Raw genomic sequence first — 24,315 nt, forward strand, 5'->3', positions numbered from 1 at the left:
AGGAGTAGGATGTTTGGAGTTGGCTAGAATGGCACCCCACTCCAGTACTCTTGCCTGGAAAATCCCATGGGCGGAGGAGCTGGTGGGCTACAGTCCATGGGGTCACTAAGAGTCAGACATGACTGAGCAACTTCACTTTCACTTTTCACTTTCATGCATCGGAGAAGGAAATGGCAACCCACTCCAGTGTTCTTGCCTGGAGAATCCTAGGGACGGGGGAGCCTGGTGGGCTGCCATCTATGGGGTCGCACAGAGTCGGACACAACTGAAGCGACTTAGCAGCAGCAGCAGAGAAACTTGCTCTGAGACTCTAGAGCAAGGGAAAGAGATGGAAGTGATGCAACTGGAATGCCCGACTCTCCTGATCGCTAGTCGCTCACCTGTTTGATGATATAAGTTAGCTCCTCAATTTCCACTGCCTTATCATCAAAGAGGGACTTGCGCTTTGCCACTGCAGAGACAAACAAGAAGCCACCACAGGTGAGGTCGGAGACCAGACTCAAGACAGTATGGTTCCTCAGCCCTCCGGTGTTCATTGCCCCAGCTCTGAAAGGTCCAGGAACACTCACAGATTGTCAGCTTCTCCAGCTTGGCAAATGTGTTGCTGAGGTCTTTCCCAATGCGCCTGCAAATGAGCACAAGTGAGAACACCGTGGAAGGGAAGGAGAGGACCTTTCCCACCTTAGCACCAGCACAACCAATCCCAGTCCTCGCCACCAAGGTCACCACAGGCAAGACTACATCTCCTCAGACACTGGCCAACCTACCACATAACTTCTCCCAACTCACTTGGCCATGAGGGTAAATTCACTGCGCTGCCGGACAGCACGCAGAGCCGGCTTGTTTGCCTGGATTCCATTCTGAAAGGCAACATCAAAAAGTAAATTTTTTCCTTCCCACTGCCAGCTTTCACTATTCCCCAGGCATCCTCTACACTCGCCCTCTAGCATTAGTGGCATCCTCTACTGGACAGGCCACCCAAAACCTGATGCCACCACTTACTAGAAGGGGGGCTGGGGACAAGTGACTTAAATCACTCTGAATCTCTGTTTCCTCTTATGTAAAATGGAGACAGTTCTACACATCTCCTTTTGTTGTTGCTAAGATTAAAAAACATAAGAGTTATAAATTATTTTAGCCAAATACTGGGTCCATGATAAGCACTGAATAAATGGTAACTAGTATTACCATTCTATTCCTCCAACTGGGGAATTGAGAGGATAAACAGGAAGCTCTTGGAGAGGATATAGAAGAGCAATTGTAAACAAGAACTGAGCAGTAAAAATATTTAAAATCACACTCAGTTTCCACTTGGATTCAGAAAGTCTGGGCCAAAACAAAGCTATCTAATTTTTTTAAAAAGCACTCCCAAGTGATTTTATTAAAATTACTTTATTTGGAAAGTTTCTTTCATTTTACAGATATAAAAACTGAGGTCCAACTAGATTAACTTCCACGTTGTCACAAAGCAAACTTGGTAGAATTACACTGGAATGAGAATTTAAAGTGTTTGTCTCTGAGCTAAATAAAGGCTCTTTCTAGAACCTGTTCCTTATCCAAACCAAATATACTGTAATCATTTCTCGCCCTGAGATATTCGTTTCAGAATAGCAACCCTAGATTCCTGATTAAATAAAACAACAACAAAGTCTGGATCTCTGCCTCTAGATTAGCTAGCCCACCTTTTCTCTGATGCTTGTTAGATCCTACCATCCCAAGCTAGACCAGGTCTCCATCAGACTCCCCCAAGAATTACGGTGCTGGAGCATCCCCTCTCCCAGGTTTGAATAAGACTCATTCTGCCTCTCCCAGTCCAGGTCCTTACCTGACGGCTCTGCAGGGACTTGCAGGCTGACAGGAACTCCTGGGTCCGATCCCGGCAGGACATGGTGTCGGGAGGGGGAGGGACCAGGGCCACTGGGGGGGGCAGAGGGGCGATGTCGCTGCTGCTACTGCCAGCAGTTGCAGGGGACAGGACCTGTGTCTTTGAGAGACCCAGGTAGACACCCTGATCCGTGTTCTTAGATCCGTAGCGTTTCCGCGGGATCATTGAGACGCATAACCTCGGACTGTGGTGGAGGGGAGAGTGTCATTCCTCAGGCAGCCTCCTTCTCCACCAATCCCCCGCCCCAACCAGCAGTTCTTCGGGGCCCCTCCGCACTTGGCACGGAGTTTCGAGCCCGAAGCCACCCGCAGATCCTGGGACCGGCCCGCAGCTGACAGGATCCTGCTGCTTCTGCGGCCCAAGCTGTCCCCCTCCTCAGACTCTTCTTCCAACTTGGTTCCGGCAGCCACAGCACGGGCCGGGGCCCTGAAGTAGAGGCAGGGCCAGAGCCAGGTCCTGTGGCCCTGAGGCTCCAGCCCGTCCCTTGCAACTGCCCCAGGCCCTAACTGGGCTCTCTCGTATCCACGGGTTCCTCCGACTCCTCAGGGAGAAACGGTGACGGACCACCTCAGAGGGACACACGTCGGTGGGCGGAGGGGGGAATCTCTAGGTGTTTATTTGAAGCAGGAAGTCCCACCCTCGCCTCGCCCAAGTCCCACCTTCTGGAAGTCTGCAAACACTGATTAGCTAACGCCGACGTCCTTCTTAAAGGGGCTTTTCTGATTGGACAGCGAGGTATTCGCTCACTCCGAGCCGGGCCGGCAGGACTTGCCCGCTTGTCCCTGGTTCCCTTCCCCCAGCCCGGCGCCGTCCCCGGAAAGAACGGCCCAGAGCAGGCACGGCAGCCAGACCCTACCGAGTCCTACCTCCTTTCTGCCGCCTGCCGCCGCCGCCACTGCTATAATCTCCCAGACCGTCACCGCCTCCTCCCCCTGGAGTCGAAGCCGCCGAAACCCGACCAAAGACTGGAAGCCGCCACGTCACCCACACGTAACCCCACCCCCGATGACGGGAAGGCGGTGCCACGCCTCTTCGAGCTAGGCATCCCGAGAGACACGCCCCTCCACCAAAACGCAGGTGTTAATTCGCCCTCCCATTGGCTAGGCTACCCCTGTGGCCCCGCCTCCAAGGAACTAGAGCCGGGGGCCCAGGGGACTGGCCAACCTCAGGGATGGAGCCTTAAAGAGCCCGCGACCCTGGTGGTGCCCGCGCTCTACGTGCCCAAAGCCGAGGAACAAGCGCATAGGCAGGTACACGTTAGAAACTTTATTCTCTGAAGGCTGGGGAGGAGTGAGAACAGGGCTGGAGTCACCCCTTCTCCGGCTCCTCCTGGATCCTCTCCTGATCGCACTCCTGGATCCTACTCGCCGGCTTTGGATTCTGGACTGCCTGCCTCTTGGTTGACCGAGAAGAACCCCGACGGCTGAACATGGATAGCCGCCGCCACAGCACAGTGATCAAAAGACTTTCGTTCGACCTGCGATCTCGTTGCTCCACCGACTCCGCATCAGTGCCTGAGAGGATGCGAGGCCGCTGAGTTCTACTCTCCCCAGTCCAACCTCCTGGTGGTCCAGTCCCCACTCCCAGCTCCCTGGGCCCCCTGGTGTGTCTCTGGTCCCACCTTCTGACCCGGCCTCCTTGGCCTGCTCATCCGAAGTCTGAAAGTCCTTATCTTGGCAGCAGCCCATGGCCCCGCATGCGGCCCTGCACTCAGTGCCACCCACGCCAGCCGGCAGGTTCCCGGCCCTACTTTTGTGACGTCAGATACCCCCACCACCCCAGCTCAGGGAGCCGCCACCACTCTCTCCCCATCACAAAAGGCTCAAGGTCATGGTACGTTTTAAGCTGTTTATTTACAAAGCGAGCACAAGCTCTTCAGGAGCTGGTGGACCCAGGCCGTTTCTTCTTTCTCCGTCTGGCTTGGAGAGCGCCTTGGGTCTGCTCCCAATCGGGGAGCTTCCGCTTGGCAGCTGCCTCCAAGGACGCCCAAAGTTCATCTGTCTCTGTGTCTTCTGAGGGCACCTTGTTGGGCTCCTGAGGCTCTTGCGGTTCATCCTGGTGAGTGGGAGAAGCCCTCAGGAGTCAGAGGTACAATAACAGACCCACAGGGAGGAGAATCATTCCTCCAGGCACCACCCCTTGTTTCCTGCTCCTAAAAACCATGCCCATCCATGCTCTTGGACTTCCCTGGTGGCTCAGCTGGTAAAGAATCTGCCTGCAATGCAGGAGACCTAGGTTCAATCCCTGGGTTAGGAAGATCCCCTGGAAAAGGGAATGGCTACCCACTCCAGTATTCTGGCTTGGAGAATTCCATGGACAGAGGAGCCTGGTGGGCTACAGTCCATGGGGTCACAAAGAGTCACATATGACTGAACGTCTTTCACTTCACTTCATCCATGCTCCTATGTTACTCTTGGCAATGACCCTGTCAGGACTATACCCAGCAGGTGGATGGACAGTCTCAGGTCTAAGTTCCAGATGCCTCCCTTCCCTCTTCACAGAGATATCCTCACACCTTACCATTAGCTCCCACATTCCCAGACCCAAGAGCTTACCTCCCAGTTATCCCTGCCTGACAGGAGGAGGCAGTTCAATTGAGATTTGAGATAAACCTGCAAGAGATGAGGGACCTTAAGGGGCCAAGTCTGCTGAAACAGAAACAAGAATGGGGGAGGGAGGAGGGCACAAGAGGCAGGAACGAATGGTTTCTCACCTTATGTTCCAGGCCCCGTGGATTCCGGATCCTGTGTATCCTCAAGACTCTGTCCAAACCACAGGAGGCTAGTAGGGGCTTTGAAGGGTGGCACTGCAACCCTCGGACGCTGCCTGCCAGTCCCTTTAGACAGCCCAGCAGGCGCCCTGGAAAAAGGGGGCAGGTATCAGTGCTAACTGGTCAGCCAACAACCATTTATTGAGTGTTTTCTATTCAAATCACTTTCTTTCAACATTTAATCCTCGTTTAACATAATGCTGACATGGCAGTTACCATTAACATCTCCATATTTCAGTGAAGAAACTAAGGCACAGGGAATTGACAAAGTAATTTGTCCAAGGTCACACAGCTTTTGGCAGAACCGGGATTGAACCTGGTTCTGGCACCTGAAAGAGGGCTCAGCAGCTCTACCGCCCCTTGTGAGAGGGGAATCCTGCCCTTCCTCCCCACCTCTGCCCCCCCCCCGCCCCCCCCCCCCCCCCCCCGCAAGGCTCCCTGGTCTCCTTACCTTGCCGAAGGTCAATTTCTGCCAGCTGCCCATGAGTATTCCCCACAATTACTGAACTGAGGAGGAGACCAGAGAGACACACATGGGGTTGGTCAGCAGGAGCCCCCTGGAGTCCTCCCCAAGCCCCACTTTGCCCTCTACACACTCACTTGCCCTCAGGAGTGAGGGTCACGGCTGTCAGCGGGTACTCTCCGTAGGTGGCCTCGAGGACTGGCCTGCGCTGAGGGGAGGCTGGATCATAGACACGGACCTGGGAGAAGACTGAGGCATCACAACAGCGCCTTTACTCTGCACAGCCCCCTGACGCCTCCACATCTTCACTTCCCCTCATTTATTGTTGTTTAGTCGCTAAGTTGTTTCCAACTCTTCTGTGACCCCATGGACTGTAGCCCACCAGGCTCCTCTGTCCATGGGATTCCCAGGCAAGAATACTGGAATGGGTTGCCGTTTCCTTCTTCAGGGGATCTTCCCAACCCAGGGATTGAACCCGAGCCTCCTGCATTGGCAGGCAGATTCTTTACCACTGAGCCACCAGGGAAGGCCCCCTACCCCATACACTGCTTTTACAATCCACTCTTTCAGAGAAACTTTCTCATTTGAAACACACCCTTCTTCTCTGAGTGTTGAGGAGTAGAGGAGAGCTGCTGAGGAACATGAACATATAGAGCTGAGAACAGAGGTTCCCCAGGCTAGGAGCAGCAGCATCCCCATGGTCTGCATATGTGAGCTTTCCATCTATACTCCCCTCTCATGATGGAAAAGCAAGCTGGCCCAACTGTCAGAGTTGCTGAACTCAAACAGAGAAAAAAGTTAAGCCTGGACAGGAAGGAGAGAGGAAGCCCTCATATGTGTTCTGAGCAGAAATGTATTACCAAGAGCAGACTTCAGTATGCAGAGCAGAGGAAGCAGGGCAAATGTAGCCCCACCCAGTCCTGCCTGGGTCTTAGAATTTCAAATTCCCTGGTGGTCCAATGGTTAGGACTCCGAACTTCCACTTTAGATTTGATCCCTGATCAGGGAAGTATCAGGGATCAGGAAGTACGGTCCAAAAAAAAAAAAAAGGCCCAGCTGAAAAGATCCCCAGTTGGGCCTTTCCTATACAGCTGAGGAATGGAGACCAGATATTACAGATACTAGAGGGTCATGGTTGGGTCCCAAAGCAAATTAGAGACTGCCATCAGGACCAGAACCCAGTTCTCTTGATACCCAGTCCATCCATGTCTTCTCATAACACGGGCCCCATGTGATTCTACTATGAAGGGGACACTCCCTTCTCTCTTCCAGGTGGGAAGAAAAAGAAGAATCACAGTTCAAGCAACTCCTTCCTAGAATGTAGTAAGCGAAGGTCACTGGCTTAGCCACTTGGCTGAACACTCAACTGGGGAAGTGGTCCTTCTTCTGGGAGCTCAGGGATGACACCAGGATGGCGAGAACAGTGGCTGTGCCAAATGGTGGGGACCGAGCCTGCAAAGCGCAAGCCTCCTGTTTCTCCAGGAAGCTGTGTGAGCCCAGAAAAAGTTAGGGGTGAGATGTGTGCCTTACCTGGTGGTACCCTGTACAGGTGACGAGCTTCTGTGACTCTGGAAGGAACTGTATGTCCTGGTCCCAGACGGGAACCCGCAGGTCGAGCCAATCATTCCGTACCTGGTGGGGTCGGTAGATGAGAGACAGAGCTGGGAGGGGCTCAGTGTGTCCCTTCCTTCTGCCCTCTGTCATCATCCCCTAAAACCCAGCTGATCTCCAATTCATAATCAGTGGCCTCGACTCCTGGGAATTCGGACCCAGGTCCTCTCCACCCACCATCACTCACGTTCTTGGCCCTGAACAAAGGCTCCTCAGATCCCTGCAGGTCCCACACCTTCAGAGCATTCTCCTTCCCACCTGTGGCAACGATGTGGGGGCGTGCTGGGTCTTGGCGCATCCTACATACCCCAGGGCCCACCCTCAGTTCCAGGACCTGAAAAGAATGAGAGAGGGAAGATGAGAGTCACTTCCAGATCCTTAGTCCTCCTCCCCCAAAGCTTTCATTGGCTCTACCCTGGGCCCCACCTTCCCCAACCATCAGGATCAGGATGAGGGGGGCCTCACTGGGTCAGAGGATGCCTCCTTGTCCTTGTCAGTCCAGACTCGAAGAATCCCAGAATCCACACATGTGATGAGGGTGCTGCAGGCAAAGGGAGGATAGAGTTAAAAGAGCAGGGTAAATGGTATTCTCTGTCCCCATTCGACCCACCCCCAAATTCATATGAACTAGACTCCAAGCACTCTTGCCTGGAAAATCCCATGGACAGAGGAGCCTGGTAGGCTGCAGTCCATGGGGTCACTAGAGTCAGACACGACTGAGCGACTTCACTTTCATGCACTGGAGAGGGAGATTGGCAACCCACTCCAGTGTTCTTGCCTGGAGAATCCCAGGGACAGGAAGCCTGGTGGGCTGCCACCTATGGGGTCGCACAGAGTCGGACACGACTGAAGTGACTTAGCAGTAGCAGCAGACTCCCTCCTACCAGCCCTGTTCCTAAGGAAGCCTCTAGGTAACTCAGGTCTGGGTGGGGCTTCATGGCTGTTACTTAATTTCCTCATCAAGGTAATGGTTTACTGGTCTTAAAAGTAAGGAAACAGAAGCTATGAAAAATTATAAGATTTGCCACTTAGCTATAAATGTCAGAATCAGAGCTGCAATCAAGACTGTGATACTGCAAAGCACAGTCTTTACCCCACAGCTCCACCTGGGGCACCTGGCCCTGCTCGTCTTTCTTGATGTGGTCACCAGGAGTCAGAGCTCTGAAAGCACTGAAATGGGACTGCTCTGGATTTAGTGTTTGGTCAGAATCAAACACCAGCTTCCTCTCTCAAGTTCCCTGTTCTGGGTGTCAGACCAGACAAGCCAATCTCTCCCCAGGATCTGTACAGCCCAAGCCCTCTACTTTTTCTCATATCTGCCCACCCTCCCCAACTAGGTTCAGGCTCTGGGTTTTCCTGGGCTGTGGCAAGAGTCTCCCAACTGCCCCCTCTCCAATCCATCTGCACATTCCTGCAGGCTCACAGCTCTGACCACAGTGTTTCCTGCTCAGAAACCAATCATGCCTCACCAGCTACAAAACTGCAGATTGCTCAACGTGACACTTAAAGCACTTTACCTTAAATCCCAACTTACCTTGTTCATCTTATATTAAAATGCTTCCTCTTAAATTTTTAAAAGGGGAAAAAAGTTTCCTGGGCTTCAACCCCCAGTTCAGTTCAGTCGCTCAGCTGTGTCCAACTTTTTGCAACCCCATGGACTGCAGCACTCCAGGTTTCCCTGATCATCACCAACTCCTGGAGCTTGCCCAAACTCCTGTCCATCAAACTGGTGATGCCATCCAACCATCTCATCCTCTGTCATTCTCTTCTCCTGCCTTCAATCTTTTCCAGCAGTTCTTTGTATCAGGTGGCCAAAGTATTGGAGCGTCAGCATCAGTCCTTCCAATGCATATTCAGGACTGGTTTCCTTTAAGACTGACTGGTTTGATCTCTTTGCAGTCCAAGGGACTCTCAAGAGTCTTCTCTTCAACCCCCAAATGCTGTTTATCTTCCCTGTGATGTGCCCTGTAGCCTCACACGAATCCTTGCCCTCTGCTCAGGCAGGAGTCTCTTTCTAGAATGCTCTAACTCCTTTCTCCACCTGTCAAAATTCTACCCAACCTTCAAGGCCAAGTTCAAATATTCCTCCTCCCCCGCTCCAGCCTTCCAGATTCACCTTCAGAATTAACCTCACCAAACCTACACAGTCAGCTCATAGCCTCTCTCTTCACCTTCAGAAGAAAACTAAGCCTGCAACCCAGCATTTCCTATTCTTTACTTTAGGAGTTTTACCACTTTGTTGGTGGTTGTTAGCCCGCATTTAAAAACGTATTCTAAACTTTCCTAGTGGCTCAGTTGGTAAAGAATCTCCTGCACTGCAGGATACCGCCTGTAGTGCAGGAGACTGGGGAAGATTCGCTGGAAAAGGAAATGGCAAAACGCTCCAGTATTCTTGCCTGGAAAATCCCGGACAGAGGAGTCCGGCGGGCTACAGAGTCGGACACGACTGAGCGACTAACACTTTTACTTTCAAACTATTAAATAACGTGCTCAGGGTCATCCAAAAGGTTATTATGCCAAAAAACGAAAAACTCTGGAAGAAGCAAACTCTATGATGGCAGATACTGTGTCTGGTTTACCTAAGCCTTTGCATTTCACCCAGTGCCTATAAACAATCGAGTAAGTGTTCCATAAAAGTTTGTTATAGGAATGAACGGACGAAGGCAGGAAAAACGTCCATGTCACGCAGACCAGGCTCATGTCACCTCAGGGTTGATCGCCACTACTCGGTCGTCCAGCGGGAGCCTCAACGCTCTCGCTACGACCTGAGCGTTTCTGCAAGGGGTTTGGTCTTACCCGTCGACCTGGGCGAGGCCTCGGAACGTGCCCTCCCCTCCAGGACATTGCCTCTGGCCCTGGAACCTCCCTTCCTCGGTGCTGAAGTGCTTCACTGTCCCATCGGCACAGCCCACTAGGATCTGGGGGCAGAGGAGCACAGGATGGTGAGGAGAGCGATGCGGCAGCGCCCGAGGCCGACTCCCAGCTCCGACTGTCAGCGGTCGCTCACCTGTGTCTCGCCGCCCGCACCCCAACACAGGGCGCTCACTGCCTCTTCGCGCCGTGGCTGTCCTGACGCCGTGAAGTTCGCCGCCTGTTTGCGCTGAAGGTTCACTCCTGCGGGACACGGACGTCAATCGCGTCAGAACAGCGAAACGGCGACGCCCGCAGTTCCCGACGCCCGACCTCGCTACCCACCTTTCAGGATGCCAGTGTCGGTGCCAACCCACACATGGTTCCAGCGTGCAGCCGCAGCCGCCATAGCGGAGCTCGGGAACCCAAGGCTCACACTTCCGGCGCAGCGCCTGCGTCACCAGCGTGCGTCTCGTCGGATCCGGAGGAACTCCTTTTCTAGGCCTTTAAAGAACCGGAAGAGTAAAAATATTCTCCCAGCCAGGTGGTTTTGCTTTTACAAAAATGAAATCTAGAGACTTATTTGTGGAGATCTGAACAGTAACTTGACCATTTTATATTTGGAGTAAAAGGCATATTGTCTCAACCACGATATCGGATCCAGGCAGCCCTAGTCTGTTCCTCTGCTCTAAAGCATGTATGTTTTCTGTACAAGAGAAGAAAAGAGGTCATATCAGAACGATTCAAATCACTGAAGAAGCGCATGGCTTCAACTTCAAGCGTAATAGGACAAAATGAACAAAGTTGGGGGTTAGGCCACAGAAACACAGCACAACCACCATTACCGCCCCCCACAGACCCTAAAGTAAATCTGAACGGTCTCTTTCCCTGAAATACTATGATTTCCCTTTATGAGACGTTCAACCATTTATTTCTCTGCTCGAAAGCCTTCCTCGCTGTAAGGCCAGATACACACCTAGAGTTTTCAAGTTGAGAGAACTAGACCAGGAAACTTACCCGTTGGAAAGAGTACTAAGCACTGAGTACTCAATATCTTCCCTACGGCAAATAACTTATCTAATACGTGCACGTCACTATTCTCAAAATTGTAGTTATTTAGTTGCTAAGTCGGACCCGACGGCTTTGGCGAGTCTACGGACATATATCCAGCCAGGCTCGTCTGCCCAATTGATTCTTCAGACAGGAATACCGGTGAAAATGGAAAGTACTAGTCACTCAATCGAGTCTGAATCTTGGAGACCCCACTCTGTGATTCTCCAGACAGGAATACTGCAGTGGTAAAAACTATTCTCCAGGTGATCTTTGCGGCCTCGGGGAATCGACCCCACCACGTTTTTTGGGTGACAGGGACTTCCTCGTTGAACCTCCTAAAAAAGCCCCGAATATACGTAAAATGGCGCCACAACCACCGAAACCACTACCATTATATTACATGTACGGAAATCCTTACAGATGGTTTATCTCAAGTACGTTACAAAGTTAGAAAAAATAAACTACTGTACTTTATTTAAAGCTTTAGAAAAACACCGAAAAAAAAAACCTTAAAATATGTTTATCGTGACGCACCCGGTGCGACCCAAGCAGTATCCGTCAAGATTCTATAAAAGAAACTCAGACTCACTTTATTCGCGCCTGTTACAGCTAAAAATTAAACTACTTAAACGAAAACTACACACTAGAAGTAAGCACTGTGTTAAATCCCCACCGGTTTTAGTACAACCCGACTACTCAATATTGTACATTAAGTTCTAAACCAAAAAAGAGCTATAAATAGCTTTGCGTTTTTTCTTGAATAAAAGTTCCTACGACGCAAATACTTACACCTGTATATTACCATCGTGCTGCCGATAGAAAAACAGCACGTATAATAACGTAGGTATTAGATCTTTTCTTGAGACTAAAACTTGTTCCCCCCGAAGGGGGTGCACCGTTCCTGGAAGTACTGCAATACCAGGTCGATGCGTGGAGTGGACGGAGCAAGCTCCTATTCCAACTCCTAATCCCAAAAATCCATTTAATATATTGTCCTCGGATAGAGGACGTATCAGATATTAAACTGATAAGAACAGATACTACACTTGATCTTAGCCAAAAGGCCGAGAAGCGATACTGGCCTGGTTCTCTCCGGGCCAGCCTTACTCTTAGTGTAGCTTTTTAGGTTGTGGTGACTTTTATGGCTTAATCATTAGATTTTTCTCAAAGTTCAGTCTTTCTTAAAACCAATTTTTCATCATTTCTGATTCATAGTAATTACTAAAATTGTGGAAATAGACCTTAAATTGTGTTCCTTTACTGCTTCGCCTTCCGGCTAACTCCCTGTGTGTTTTGCATAAACCCGCCCCGCTGCTCTTTCGCTGTCTGGGATTGGTCTCCATGCTAGACGTGATTTCTATGGCCGCCTGGTGTTTTACCCTCGGAGACTGGCGATCTCTCCGGGCCTGAAGGGGCAGCAGAGCTGTGGTGGTCGTTAGTCTGTTGAAGCGGATGCAGGGCGGCGCCCCTCTTCCGGACATTTACTTGGAAAGGCCCGCGGTTCCTGAGCGCTGACTTTGGTGTTCAAAGAACAGAGTTGGGACCCCTGTCCGCCAGTTTCTGATTTGATGCCACGAGCTATGTTACTTGTGCTTCCCAGGTGGCACTAGTGGTAAATAATCCCGCTGCCAAAGCAGGAGACATAAGAGAGGCAGGTTCGATCCCCGAGTCGAGAAGATCCCTTGGAGGAGGTCACCATCGCCTCCAATATTCTTACCTGGAGAATCTCATGGACAGAGGAGCCTGGTAGGTTACATTCGCAGAGTCGAACACCACTGATGGGACTTAGCACGCACGGCATGCACGCAAAGCTTGTTACTTAGGCTCCTGTCTTCTCTGTTAAATGGAGGAATAATAACCCGCGCTTATGGGGTGCTTGCGAGAACTGAGGACATGCTGCTCTCGGTCCAGAAGTGACAGTGGAAGTTGGTCTTTAGGACTGTGTTCCCCTCGCATTACGGGGCTCCAGGCTGGCGTCTGCTCCTCCCCGCTCCCTGATTTACTGTAACATCCGCCCCCACCCCACTTACATCTTGCCGTTTGTACCATCCACTACCCACCGTTGGCCCTACAGCGGGGGAAAAAGCGGCCTGAGAAAAGCGTTTCGGAGCCTCCTGATTCCTAAACCCAGGAACCAGCGGTGGGAGAGGGGGTGAGGCAATGCAGGTCAAATTTAACAGAAGCGGTACTTTAGAGGCTCAGAGCAAAGCCCAGCTGTATGAAAGGTATTAATGTCAGGCTCTTGCTGAAAAGGGACTTGAAGTCCTGTTTCCTTGGAAACTATGTTAGTGTGAACGCAGAACGTTCTATTTGAAACCTCCTTAACTGAGCTCTACATCTGGGTTGGAATTAGAGGCCGTGTCTCTGGAGCCTGGAGGGCTACGAATCGTGGGTTGTGAAGAAGCGAAGAGTCTCGGACACGACTGAGCACACAGACACACTCACAAACACACACACCGTGCCTGGGTTGAGATCCTTCCAGCAAGAGTAGCATGTTCTATTTCCACTGATATGATTACAGCTAGCAAAGTATGACCATCTATGACTTTAGAGACTGTGGTTTCTCACACTGTGTACCTGTTAATAAACAGAAGGCTTCACCGATAAACCCAGAGCCTCTAGGGAGAAGCTGAATTAAGGGACTGTGGTAGACAGAATAATGCTCTACATGCCCATGTCCTAATTCTTAGAACCTCTCATTATGTTAGCTTACATGGCAGATAAAAGGTAATTCACATATATGATTAATAGTTTTTAGGAGAGATCATTCTGGACTGGGCTTCCCAGGTGGCAATAGTAGTAAAGAACCTGCCTGTCAGTGCAGGAGTCATAAGAGATGAGGGTTCAATCACCCTGGTAGGGAAGATCCCCTGGATCCACTCCAATACTCTTGCCTAGAGAATCCCATGGACAGAGGAACCTGGTCGCTAAAAAATCTGACAGGACTGAGCAACTTAGCATCTGCATCTTCATTCTGGATTATCTGATGGGCTCCATGTACATAATTACAAAGATCACAAAGGGAGACAGGAGACTCAGTGTCAGACTGATGCAGCATCAGAAAGATTTGCTAAACCATCACTGGCTTTGAAGATGGAAGAGGGTTGTCAGCCAAGGAATGGGGGTGGCCTCTGGAATCTAGCCAAGGCAGAGAAACAGATTCTCCTTCAGAGCCCACAGAAAGAAATGCAGCCCTGTTAGCACTCCTTGGTTTTAGCCTATTGAGACCCATTTCAGATTTCTGACCTCCAAAACTGTAAGATAATATATTTGCTTTGTATTAAGCAACCAAGTTTGTGGTAACTTGTTGTTCAGTCACTAAGTCACATCTGACTCTGCGACCCCATTGACTGCAGCATGCTAGGCATGTGGTGGCCAAAATATTGGAGCTTCACTTCACCATCATTCTTTCCAATGAATATTCAGGGTTGATTTCCCTTAGGATTTACTAGTTTGATCTTCTTGCAGTTCAAGGGACTCTTGAGAGTCTTCTCCAGCAACAAAATTTAAAAGCATCAATTTTTCAGTGTTTAGCCTTCTTTGTGGTCCAACTCTCACTACTGGGAAAACCATAGCTTTGACTATATAGACCTTTGCCAGCCAAGTGATGTCTCTGATTTTTAATATGCTATCTAGGTTTGTCAGGGGCTTCCCTAATGGCTCAGATGGTAAAGAATCTGCCTGCAGTGCAGGAGGCCCAGGTTTGATCCCTGGGTCAGGAATATGCCCTGGAGAAGGGAATGGCTACTCACTCCAATATCTTTGCCTAGAGAATCCCGTGGACAGAGGAGCCTGGCAGGCTAGTCAATGCGGTCACAAAGAATCGGACACAACTGAGCAACTAACACTTTCTAGGTTTGTCATAGCTTTCCTTCCAAGGAGCAAATGTCTTATAATTTCATGACTGCAAGTCACCATCTACTGTGATTTTGGAGCCCAAGAAAATAAAATCTGTCATTGTTTCCACATTTTCCCCTTCTATTTGCCATGAAGTGATGGGACTGGATGCCACCATCTTAGTTTCTTTATTGTTGAGTTTCAAGCCAGTTTTTTCACTCTCCTTCTTCACCCTCATCAAGAGGCTTTTTAGTTCCTTTTCACTTTCTGCCATTAGAGTGGCAACTTATTACAGTAGCCAGAAAAAAAAAAAAAAAAAACAACTAATACAAAGGCGAAAGCAAAATTTTGGGGACCTACCTGGTAGTCTAGTGGCTAAGACTCGGTTCCTGATGCAGGGGGCCCAGGTTCGATCCCTGTGCAGGGAACTAGATTCCACATGCTGAAACTAAGAGTTCAGGTATTGCAACTAAGACCTGGTGCAGCCAAATAAGTATTTAGAAAAAAAAAATCAGTTTCTTTAATATTTGGCTGTGCTGGGTTTTAGCTGTGGCATGTAAACTCTTAGTTGCAGCACGTGGTATCTAGTTTCCTGACCAGGGATTGAACCCAAGGCTCCAGCATTGGGAGCTCGCAGGTTTTGCCACTGGACCCCCAAGGAAGCCCCTTCAGTTTCTTTCAACCCCAACCTTCTCTAAACTCTGCAAGACTCAACCTGGGGCAGACCATAACTCCCTAGCCAAATAAGCTTCAGTCCATCTACGCAGGATGCAGTCAAGCATCCCAAGCACAGATCTCTGGGGGCTTTTCCCTGGCAGGTCTCAGCCTTCAGGTTGGCAGTAGCCCTGTTCCTCCTCTGAATTAAAGGTTAAGAGGGAATAGCTCTGTCACTTGCATCTATTGACTCCTGCCTGTTGCTTCATGGATGCAGGGGGCTGATAGTGAGGGCCTCACCTGAACCTGGAAACCTGTGCTCCCTGGAAGCCATTTGTCCATTTGTTTATGCTCTTTGAGCAGACACCCGACTATGATGAGCAAAATCAGACATGGACTCTGCCTTCATTAAGTTTAAGGTCTACAGGGGAAAGGAAGAGAAGTCTCCTTGTGATCTTCCAGGCAGGAAATGAGTGTGGCTTAGGGGGTGGGAGTGGGTAGCTGTGGTGGCAGAGATGGAGAGCAGTGGGAGGTCATGGAGAGGGAAGGGAGAGGCAAGGCCAAGGGAATATTCTTTCCATGTGGGTACACTTAAATTTTGTAATTTAATGTTTTATTTTCATGAAACTGATATAACAATGCCCCTCAATTTACATCCCCCTTTTGTTTTTTGCTACACCATGCAGCATGTGGGATCTTAATTCCCCAATTAGGGATCAAACCCATGCATCCTGCAGTGGGAAGTGTGGATTCTTTTTTTTAATTGAAGGTTAATTGCTTTATACTATTGTATTGGTTTCTGTTGTACATCAATGTGAATCAGCTCTAAGTATACATATATCACCTCCTTATTGAGCCCACCAGGTTCCTGTCCATGGGATTCTCCAGACAAGAATACTGGAGTGGATTGCCATTCCCTTCCCCAGCGTATCTTCCCGACCCAGGGATTGAACCCAGGTCTCCTGCATTGCAGGCGGATTCTTTATCATCTCAGCCAACAGGGAAGCCTATTAGGTTCTTCCACCTCACAACTGACTCAATTTTTTTGTTTTATGGCTAATATCCCATTGTGTGTGTATACATTTGTCTTAGCCACTAGACCACCAGTTCAGTAACTCAGTTGTCCCATTCTTTGCAACCCCATGGACTGCAGCATGCCAGGCTTCCCTGTCCATCACGAACTCAAACTCATGTCCATTAAGTCAGTGATGCCATCCAACCATCTCATCCCGTCGTCTTCTCCCCGTCTTCAATCTTTCCCAGCACCAGGGTCTCTTCCAGAGTCAGCTCTTCATATTAGGTGACCAAAGTATTGGAGCTTCAGCTTCAACAGTCCTTCCAATGAATTCAAGACAGATTTTCTTTAGGATTGACTGCTATGACCTCTTTGCAGTCCAAGGGTGAAGGGAATGGCAAACCACTTCAGTATTCTTGCCTTGGGAACCCCATGAACAATATGAAAATGCAAAAAAAAAGACCACCAGAGAAGCCCCTAAATTGCCTTCTTTACCAGTTCTGACACAACCATATTCTAAACATATGAAAATTTAACAACAGATGAGCATTCTAGTTCATCCATTTTCCCCTTCTATTGAGAAATGTAAAAGTGGTCATTACCTAAGACCACCTGTCTGGGACATGGTTGGATGGCATCACTCAAAAGACCTGAGCTTGAATGAGCTCTGGGAGATGCAGGACAGGGAAGCATGGTGTACTGTAGTCCTTGTGGTTGCAGAGTTGGACATGATTGAGCAAGCAGTACATACATTCTTGCCAGAATTCTGTTGACAGAGAAGCCTGGTGGGATACCACCTATGGGGTCACAAGGGGTTGTACAGGACTGAAGTGACATAATGTATCCCAAGTGGGTACTAATGCAGTTCCTTTCTGAAGTTCTGGTTGTAGGCCCAGGGCTGTTAAACTCCACAGAAATCATTTGAGATTCATGTGAAGGATAGGGGCAACAAGATACCAAGAGTTGACAGCCCATTTTTCTGTTCTTAACTGATGAGCCACTGTCTCCTAATGTCCAAAGTCTTAAGGTTTTAAACACAGTTAAAGGGGTCACTCAAACTCAGTAAACTTTCATGAAGAACACCAAAGAGGCTCCCTGAATGATACTTCCCTGGGTTAGGTAAAGTGCCAAGCTAAATGGGGAAAGCCATTTAACAATCTTTCTGGGATTATTTCTGTCCAGTCAGACCCACTCAAACACAGGAATCAATGAAGGTTTAAAAAAATTTTTATTTAGAAAGGCTGAAATGATTGTATGCTAATTTGAACAGGCAATCTGTACAAGGATTTTTCAGTTTTGACATCTTCCACGTTGGATTCCTGTACAGAAAAAGAAAAATGAGTTTTTTTTCTTATTGGATTTTCACAAGTATATGCCTGATGGGTTTAAAAGAGTTATCCTTTAAACATGGTTAGTTTATTTAATACAAGTACATGAACAAATACTTACCATTATCTGTGCTTTGTTCTTTCTTCAGATCTAGGGGGAAAAAAAAGTATTTGCCTTTCAATCAGTCATTTATTCCCCCTTTGCCTTGTTTAGGAACTCTCATGATCCCTCAGACAGTTCCCTCTGGAACAAGCTTTCCTCTTCTCCCCCAGCCAGCCCCAGTGGGTTCACCTTTACAGGCTCTGGGACTAGGACAGGAAGTAAGACTTGTGAGTATTTCTTCACTGGGAAATTTTAACTTGACACACCTTGTGTGTTTAAGTTTACTCACCTCTCAACTTCAGACTACAGTGGAGCAGATATATGGCTTACTCCTTTCCCCTGCAAAAGATTGGGAACTAAGTCAACTGTCTCCAGGACAGGCCCATCTATAAAAGCTATGTTGGTTTCACTGGACATTTTACAGAAATCACCAGCTAGTCCAAAACACTTCCCGTTGGCTATAAGGCCACTCAATTTCACACTACAGTCACTTTTTACTCCAAGGGAAACTCACAGCTCAGAAATACCTTTCAGTCATAGTGATCAGACTGGGGCGGTATTGAACTCATCATTGGTGAGTGGCAATGTAACGGGCGGTTCACTAATGGCCAAAGACAAACTTTGGATTTAGCAAGTCATGTCTGCAGTTATTCAAAGCACCAAACAAAAACTGGTGAATTCTATACAGCAGCCATAGATAATAGACTTACCTAAAATCATTCTTAGGTACCAGACAAAGAGCTGTACCTGAAACACAAAGACAACTACGTCAGTAATGCTTGCTTCTTGCATTATAAGCTGTTCCTGTCTAAGCCACCATTCCCAGAAAATCAGATTTCCGAGTCTCAACAGCAAATCATCAGCCGAACGAGATTCCATGTAAGTCATCACAGATACCTAAAAAGGCACTTTCTCCCACTCAATGCATTGTATGCGCAAACACATGGTGATCACTCACCTCTGAGCAACGGTAACTGGCAATGGTACCTACGGAAGGACAAAGCTATGAGTGACAGAAGTTCCTTACACAGTACCCCACTGTTGTCTTTCCCAGTTTCTCAGGTGTTCATGTCTTTTCATTGTTTAAGTCATAGTGAGCTAGTTTGATTCATCACAGAAACTGCCTACCTGGTGGTGTATGCCATACACACATTAATCAACTAACCTTTTAACTCTGGAGGCTTTCCAGGAGTGTATAGCAACAAGCTGCTCCTGAATGAGAAGATCGTGTAATTAGCAAAATATCTAAAACAACCAAAACTATTCTAACTAGGGTTAATGGATAACCCAAGCCAAGCAAATGCTGTTCATTTGCTGTACCTCAGACAATTCCTTATGGAATGAAATTTCATCCTTTCTCCCAGTTAGCCCCAGTGGGTTCACCATTACTGGCTCTGGGGCTAGAACAGGGGTAAGACAGGATGTCTGCTTTCCTCATTGGCACTGGAGTTAAGCAACAATAAGCAAGGTTACAAGTACTCACCTCTTGACTCTGTAGAAGTCATCCTGAGCAGATCAAGAGGCACCTAGGAAATCAATACAGATAAAATAAGAGATCAAGAAACAGCACTATCAGAAACAAGAGAAACCCCTCCATTTCCCACAATACTGAGAGAAGTAACTTACTGTAAGATAGATGACTCTATTAATGCTGTGACAATCTACAAAAGAGGAGAAAATGGTTACTCCAAAACACTAAGATGAAACACAATTTCTTCATCAACAGAAACTGCCATCAGAACTCTAACATGCTATTAACTGTGGTACCTCACAGAGGATCAGCATTATCAATTCAAATCATCTGACAGTGATGTGTGGGTGAGGGAAGAGCACACCCTCTCAAGAAGGAACTATGCTGTTTGCTAGGCTGCTGACTCCCTCCCCAGGAAAATCATTCCAAGAGGAACAAGCTGGAAGGAGCAAAAACACTGCTCCACTGACCATTTGCTCTCCTGGTTGTTGAAAACACCAGAGACCACAACCAACCCTCCCATTTGAAAACTTACCTGCATTCAGCCTGGGAGGCAATTGAATTCCTCAAGACTGGTGAGGAGATGCTGGAGACAGAAAAATGAGCCATTACTTTTAGTACTCGAGAACTACCATTAAAAAACCCTGGAGCATTTCGGGCCCACTTCTCAGTAGTAAGATGACATCACTTTTTAGTTCAGGCATATGCTTGTCATTTTACATTCATCATGGAGTGGCCAGTGCAATTTCAACCACCAAGTCCCATCCCGATACTGTGCTTCTACACCCCATCTGCATAAATCATCGCGTACCCACCTGCAGGATCACCACACTTGATCCACACAGGAATAAGTCTTGTCTCATCCTCCAATCTGTAAGCTCCTTTGAATTAAACCACATCTGGGAGGAAAAAAAAAATACCCTTTCTTACTTTTATATCTCGTAGTTTAACTGTCCCACGTTAGTGCCTTAACAACGCAGGACTAAAAGCCCAAACATTTGCCACGGATGGTGCTACTCAGAGTTTTTATGTTTTCTCCACTAATCCATCAGAAAGAGAGAGTTCAGTTTTTGAAATCATCCCCGTAGCACATCCCATCGGACTCCCGCATATTCAACAAGGAAGGAAAAAGACAGTAAAGAGAGGCCAGGAGCACTTACTCCAATGAGACCGGTTTGCGATCCTTCAGCGTTTGGCGCGCGTCCGAACCCTGCAGACAAATGATATTGGGTCAGCACTCTGTCTCGTAAACGCTTTATTTTCCGGAGCTAAGACTGCGTTGCCATGCAAGGCCGGCCTCCTCAGAGTTTCTTATCCTCACGGAGTTCAGTACAGGTCTGTGAAAACGGTCTCATCACAGAGAGGCCCGTCGGCACGGCCCGCCATCGCCATCTTGTCCTTCACAAAGCCCCTGTTCCTTCAAGGCCTCAACACTATGATCACGTTTTTTCTCCTCCCCTACGAACCCAATAGGCACCACAAAGAAAGGCCAAGGCGCGGACACGTTTGCACGGCCGTTTTTCTCATAAAACTCAATAAACCAACACACTTACCGAGAGCTGTGGATAAATGAGACCGCAGGCCTACCGCGAAACACATAAATACCATCTCGCAGAGGCCCACGGGATTTGGGGGCGGGACTACGGCCGGCGCAAGCGCAGAGGGAAATGGGTGGATTGTGGGTAGAGATTTCTAGAGGAAGTACGAAAGGCTGTTAGCCCCCTGAAGCGGTGGCGCGAAAAAGGTGCGCATGCGCTTTAGGGTGTGCGCAGGCGCGACTAACGTGCGCCCGTGGGTTTTTTACTGCGACTTCTTTTGGCGCTGAGGCGACGAGTACCCGGCTTCGCGCAGATCCTGGACTGACGCCCCGTGTCCGTCATAGCTGACTGCCCCACACCCTTCCCTGAGCATTCCCTTGCTTGCACACACTCTAAATCCGCGTGCAGGGTCCTACTCCATGGACCGCGAGCCTCCTGAACCCTCCGCTGGCGTCATCTCGGTTCCAAGCCAGCCGCCCAGCGAGCCTTCTGGGCCTGGTCCTCAGGTGCCCAGCGCGGGGGGCGACTCAGGTATTACTGGGCCCCGGGCCTATCTCGAGTGGAGGGCTCTTGCATGGAACCATTTTGGGAAAGTGAATCAGGTTGTAGGTCCTCTTGAAATATTATAACAGTCTTAGGGTATTTTCTGTAACCGGCCACCGTTGTCCTACTGTCTGGTCCGATTTTGCTAGGAGCTTGTAGTGGGGCTAGCGTTGAAGGTGAAGGTGAAGTCGCTCAGTCGTGTCCGACCTTTTGCGACCCGGTGGACTGTAGCCTACCAGGCTTTTCCGTTCATGGGATTCTCCAGGCAAGAATACCAGGGATCGAACCCGGGTCTCCCGCATTGGAGGCAGACGCTTTAACCTCTGAGCCGTTAGCTGACATTTAAAACGCCTTTTTAAGCACATTGCATGTGTATACGTGCTCAGTCGTGTTAGACTCTGCGATCCCATGGACTGTAGCCGGCCATGCTCCTCTGTCCATGGAATTTTCCAGGCAAGAATGTTGGAGGCCATTTCCTGCTCCAGGGGCTCCTCCCTACTCCAAGAGATCTTCCCAACCCTGGGATCGAACTTGAGTCTCTTGCGTCTCCTGTCTTGGCAGGAGGAGTCTTTACCAACTTCGCCCCCTGGGAAGCCCCTTAACGCAGATTACCTGGAGGGAATCTAGGTGTAAAAAGCTTTTGCAGAACCGCGTACAACTCCTGCCTGATTGACAGGGTGGTTCCAGTCATCTATACCCTTGTTACTGAGGACAACCAGTTTTAGTTTAATCATTTGTAATGCACACCTAGGGTACATGACCGTTTTAAAAATGTATTATATGTACATTTTATAACCATTTATTAAGCTCTTCACTGTGTGGTCTCCTGGATGACCTCATTTACTACTACCACCCTAGGAGGAGGCCATAAGGTAATGTTAGGGATGAGGAACCTGAGATCTGGAGGGGTTAATTAACTTGCTCAGAGTTACCCAGCTAAGAAATATCAGCCCAGGTGCAAATCAGCCCAGGCAGTCTTGATGACAGAGCCTGCACTTTTGATCACTCTGCTTTACTGCTGTGATCACACACTTCTCAGGGTATTTGGGGGGCAAACAAGTACACAGAAAACAAATGGCATGATCCTTGGATACTGTTTCTCAATTTTTTTTCTTGTTGTCTTCCTCTCTCCAGGAGCCTTTAAAAATAAAAAGCATTTCCCCCTCTAATCCCCACCATGAAATTTTAATAACACTTATATAACTGTGTAGGGCTTCCCTTATAGCTCAGTCCCTAAACAATCTGCCTGCAGTGCAAGAGGCCCAGGTTCGATCCTGAGTTGGGAAGATCCCCTGGAGAAGGAAATGGCAACCCACTCCAGTATCCTTGCTTGGAAAATCTCATGGACACAGGAGCCTGGTGGGCTGTAGTCCATGGGGTCGCAAAGAGTCGGGCACGACTGAGTAACTAACACTTATAACTCTGTATTTGCTTATATACTGTGGCCCTTCAGAGGGCCAGAAAGCTTCTGTTTAATATCTAGGATTTTCTGCCCTCTTCCTGCTCCAAAAGAACCAATTTTCACTCCTTTGGTGGCAGTGTTGTCCTTATGTGTGTTCCAGCGAAACATAAGTGACAAAACAAATACCAAAAGAATTCCAATTTGAAAAATGTTATTATAGCTAGAGTAAATTCATGTATTCAACAATGCTAGACGCTTGTCCAAGTGGGTGATTGAAAAGTTGTAACAAAATGTATAGAAAATGAAACATAAGTTATGGAAAATTCAGAAGGTCCAGAGTAGGCAGGGAGGTTGTGTGTGGGCATGGTATTTGGAGAATGTTTGTGCAGTGCCTGGGCCTTAAAGGGTAGATAAACAGAGCCAGGAAGGAAATTCAAGTTAGAGAAATAATTTGAGTGACAAGATTGGAGCTGGAAAAGTATATAAATATAGTTCATGAAAGATGGGTTGAAGGGGAATCATAGGATATAAAGTTGGAAAAGATTTCCTAGGGAAGGCCAAATGAGAAGGGCTTGAAATGCAAAGCTAAATAATTTGAACTATAGGTAGAATAACCTATAAACCAGGACTTAACCTGGTGGTCCCGTGGTTAAGACTCTGCATCCACTGCGTGGAGCATGGATTTGATTCCTGCTTGGGAAACTAAGATCCCACACACTACACAGGGCAAGGCTGAAAAAAAAAAGGGGGTAAGTTGGGACAGGACATTAATTGGATTGTTACAATAATTTAGGCAACAGATAAGTGGATTCAAGCATGATGAAAGGGAAATAGGAAATGATTTATAATACATCAGAAGTCCTCAACTCACACCTGCAGGAATATAAGTAATGCAGGTAAGCCATAGGAACCTGATAGGGATCTTGATATGCTTGTCTTTGCTCCTGCTGACTGTGCCTTGCTAGAATATTGTCTGTGAAAAATCTGATCAGGAGAATCCAGAAATCCAAAATTGTTGATTAATTTGCTCCTTAAAAATGTTGGCATGTAACTTAAAATTTTTAAGCATTTTCTCTGAGCCAATCAGAATATGCCTGTATACCCAAGGTGGCCTATGACTGAGTTTGCAGCAACTTCTGTAGTAATATAGAATCCACTTTAGAAAGGGGAAATGTTAAAGATTGGATATGTTTTTTGAAAGCTGTAAACAGATTGAGTGACTTAAACATCAAAAAAAAAAAGAAAGCCAATATTCTTGGCAGTTGGAGATCATCGCCATGACCTTCACTTAACGTTTATCGATACTGTTTATCTGTTGAGCATCTACTGGGTACAGGAGATACAACAAGGAACAAAGCAGACGTCCCCTTATGCTCCCTTGGAACTTATATTCTGGTAGAAAACACAGAAATAGACGAATAATACATCAAGTGGAGTTAAATGCTGTGGTGAAAATTCGACTTTCCTGGTGACACAATGGTTAAGACTCTGAGCTTTCACCACAGTGGGCACGGTTTTGATCCCTGGTCGATCCATGCAGGATGGCCACACACAAAATTAAATGAAATGTGTGTGTGCGCACATGTGTAAATATATTTGCTCAAGTGGTGCAAAAAGGTTGGACTGTTACATAAAGGGAAATGAGAAAAACAAGATGAAAGAGTTGGTGGAGGGTGCTGAATGTTAACATGTATGAAGTGCTTTCTATGGCACCTTCCTGGCACTGTACTGAATGCTTTACGTATGTTACCTCAATTCAAAAAATAGTTTTTGTGGTTACCGTCCTCATTTT

The 24,315-nt window shown here is 48.1% G+C and overlaps 4 protein-coding genes, 1 long non-coding RNA gene and 10 other non-coding genes across 18 annotated transcripts in view; 1 reads left to right on the plus strand and 14 right to left on the minus strand.

The window, feature by feature from the left end:
- STX5 (syntaxin 5) overlaps positions 1-2,903 on the minus strand; it is a 28,370-nt gene extending 25,467 nt beyond the window's left edge. For 2 of the 4 annotated variants that reach the window (XM_019954848.2, XM_070783034.1), the window contains exons 1-5: positions 2,752-2,903; positions 1,826-2,069; positions 790-860; positions 570-625; positions 381-451 (exon numbers count right to left, since the gene is read on the minus strand). In XM_019954848.2, coding sequence (XP_019810407.2) covers positions 381-451; positions 570-625; positions 790-860; positions 1,826-2,050 — 423 coding nt within the window. In that variant the 5' untranslated portion in view covers positions 2,051-2,069; positions 2,752-2,903. Of the gene's footprint in view, positions 1-380; positions 452-569; positions 626-789; positions 861-1,825; positions 2,729-2,751 lie in introns of those variants that run through there. The other 2 variants (XM_019954850.2, XM_019954849.2) reach the window with 2 other exon arrangements.
- A 233-nt stretch (positions 2,904-3,136) lies between these two features.
- Positions 3,137-3,690, minus strand: TEX54 (testis expressed 54). Its single transcript, XM_070783037.1, is given in 2 exon segments — positions 3,137-3,411; positions 3,414-3,690. Coding segments are annotated over 2 exon segments (378 nt in total). The 5' UTR covers positions 3,574-3,690; the 3' UTR covers positions 3,137-3,193.
- A 29-nt stretch (positions 3,691-3,719) lies between these two features.
- Positions 3,720-12,378, minus strand: WDR74 (WD repeat domain 74). The gene is given in 13 exon segments (XM_070783032.1): positions 3,720-3,940; positions 4,441-4,497; positions 4,599-4,744; positions 5,107-5,162; positions 5,256-5,356; positions 6,649-6,750; positions 6,917-7,063; positions 7,195-7,270; positions 9,526-9,647; positions 9,737-9,843; positions 9,925-9,958; positions 9,960-10,083; positions 12,350-12,378. Coding segments are annotated over 13 exon segments (1,266 nt in total). The 5' UTR covers positions 12,364-12,378; the 3' UTR covers positions 3,720-3,760.
- On the minus strand, positions 11,518-11,708 carry LOC139180792 (U2 spliceosomal RNA). Its single transcript, XR_011565047.1, has one exon. It is a non-coding gene; the product is annotated as a U2 spliceosomal RNA (small nuclear RNA).
- A 4,969-nt stretch (positions 12,379-17,347) lies between the features above and the next one.
- Positions 17,348-20,678, minus strand: LOC109554616 (uncharacterized). Its single transcript, XR_002180174.2, has 12 exons — positions 20,594-20,678; positions 20,201-20,250; positions 19,856-19,939; positions 19,576-19,626; positions 19,196-19,230; positions 19,053-19,095; positions 18,735-18,781; positions 18,528-18,556; positions 18,280-18,316; positions 17,859-17,908; positions 17,588-17,617; positions 17,348-17,457 (listed from the first exon to the last, which is right to left on the minus strand). It is a non-coding gene; the product is annotated as an uncharacterized lncRNA (long non-coding RNA).
- Positions 17,692-17,817, minus strand: LOC139180816 (small nucleolar RNA SNORD22). Its single transcript, XR_011565066.1, has one exon. It is a non-coding gene; the product is annotated as a small nucleolar RNA SNORD22 (small nucleolar RNA).
- Positions 18,081-18,148, minus strand: LOC139180815 (small nucleolar RNA SNORD31). The gene has a single exon (XR_011565065.1). It is a non-coding gene; the product is annotated as a small nucleolar RNA SNORD31 (small nucleolar RNA).
- LOC139180813 (small nucleolar RNA SNORD30) lies at positions 18,395-18,464 on the minus strand. The gene has a single exon (XR_011565063.1). It is a non-coding gene; the product is annotated as a small nucleolar RNA SNORD30 (small nucleolar RNA).
- Positions 18,623-18,689, minus strand: LOC139180808 (small nucleolar RNA SNORD29). The gene has a single exon (XR_011565059.1). It is a non-coding gene; the product is annotated as a small nucleolar RNA SNORD29 (small nucleolar RNA).
- Positions 18,886-19,012, minus strand: LOC139180817 (small nucleolar RNA SNORD22). The gene has a single exon (XR_011565067.1). It is a non-coding gene; the product is annotated as a small nucleolar RNA SNORD22 (small nucleolar RNA).
- LOC139180809 (small nucleolar RNA SNORD28) lies at positions 19,300-19,375 on the minus strand. Its single transcript, XR_011565060.1, has one exon. It is a non-coding gene; the product is annotated as a small nucleolar RNA SNORD28 (small nucleolar RNA).
- LOC139180810 (small nucleolar RNA SNORD27) lies at positions 19,703-19,774 on the minus strand. The gene has a single exon (XR_011565061.1). It is a non-coding gene; the product is annotated as a small nucleolar RNA SNORD27 (small nucleolar RNA).
- Positions 20,053-20,128, minus strand: LOC139180812 (small nucleolar RNA SNORD26). The gene has a single exon (XR_011565062.1). It is a non-coding gene; the product is annotated as a small nucleolar RNA SNORD26 (small nucleolar RNA).
- Positions 20,336-20,405, minus strand: LOC139180806 (small nucleolar RNA SNORD25). The gene has a single exon (XR_011565057.1). It is a non-coding gene; the product is annotated as a small nucleolar RNA SNORD25 (small nucleolar RNA).
- Positions 20,679-20,829: 151 nt separating the features above from the next.
- Positions 20,830-24,315, plus strand: part of SLC3A2 (solute carrier family 3 member 2) — a 40,835-nt gene continuing 37,349 nt past the window's right edge. Inside the window, exon 1 of the mRNA XM_019954961.2 lies at positions 20,830-21,109. Within this exon, the coding sequence (XP_019810520.2) occupies positions 20,998-21,109 (112 nt within the window). The 5' untranslated portion in view covers positions 20,830-20,997. The remainder of the gene's footprint in view (positions 21,110-24,315) is intronic.

The sequence above is a fragment of the Bos indicus genome, chromosome 29, assembly GCF_029378745.1.
Source record: "Bos indicus isolate NIAB-ARS_2022 breed Sahiwal x Tharparkar chromosome 29, NIAB-ARS_B.indTharparkar_mat_pri_1.0, whole genome shotgun sequence".
Taxonomy (NCBI): domain Eukaryota; kingdom Metazoa; phylum Chordata; class Mammalia; order Artiodactyla; family Bovidae; genus Bos; species Bos indicus.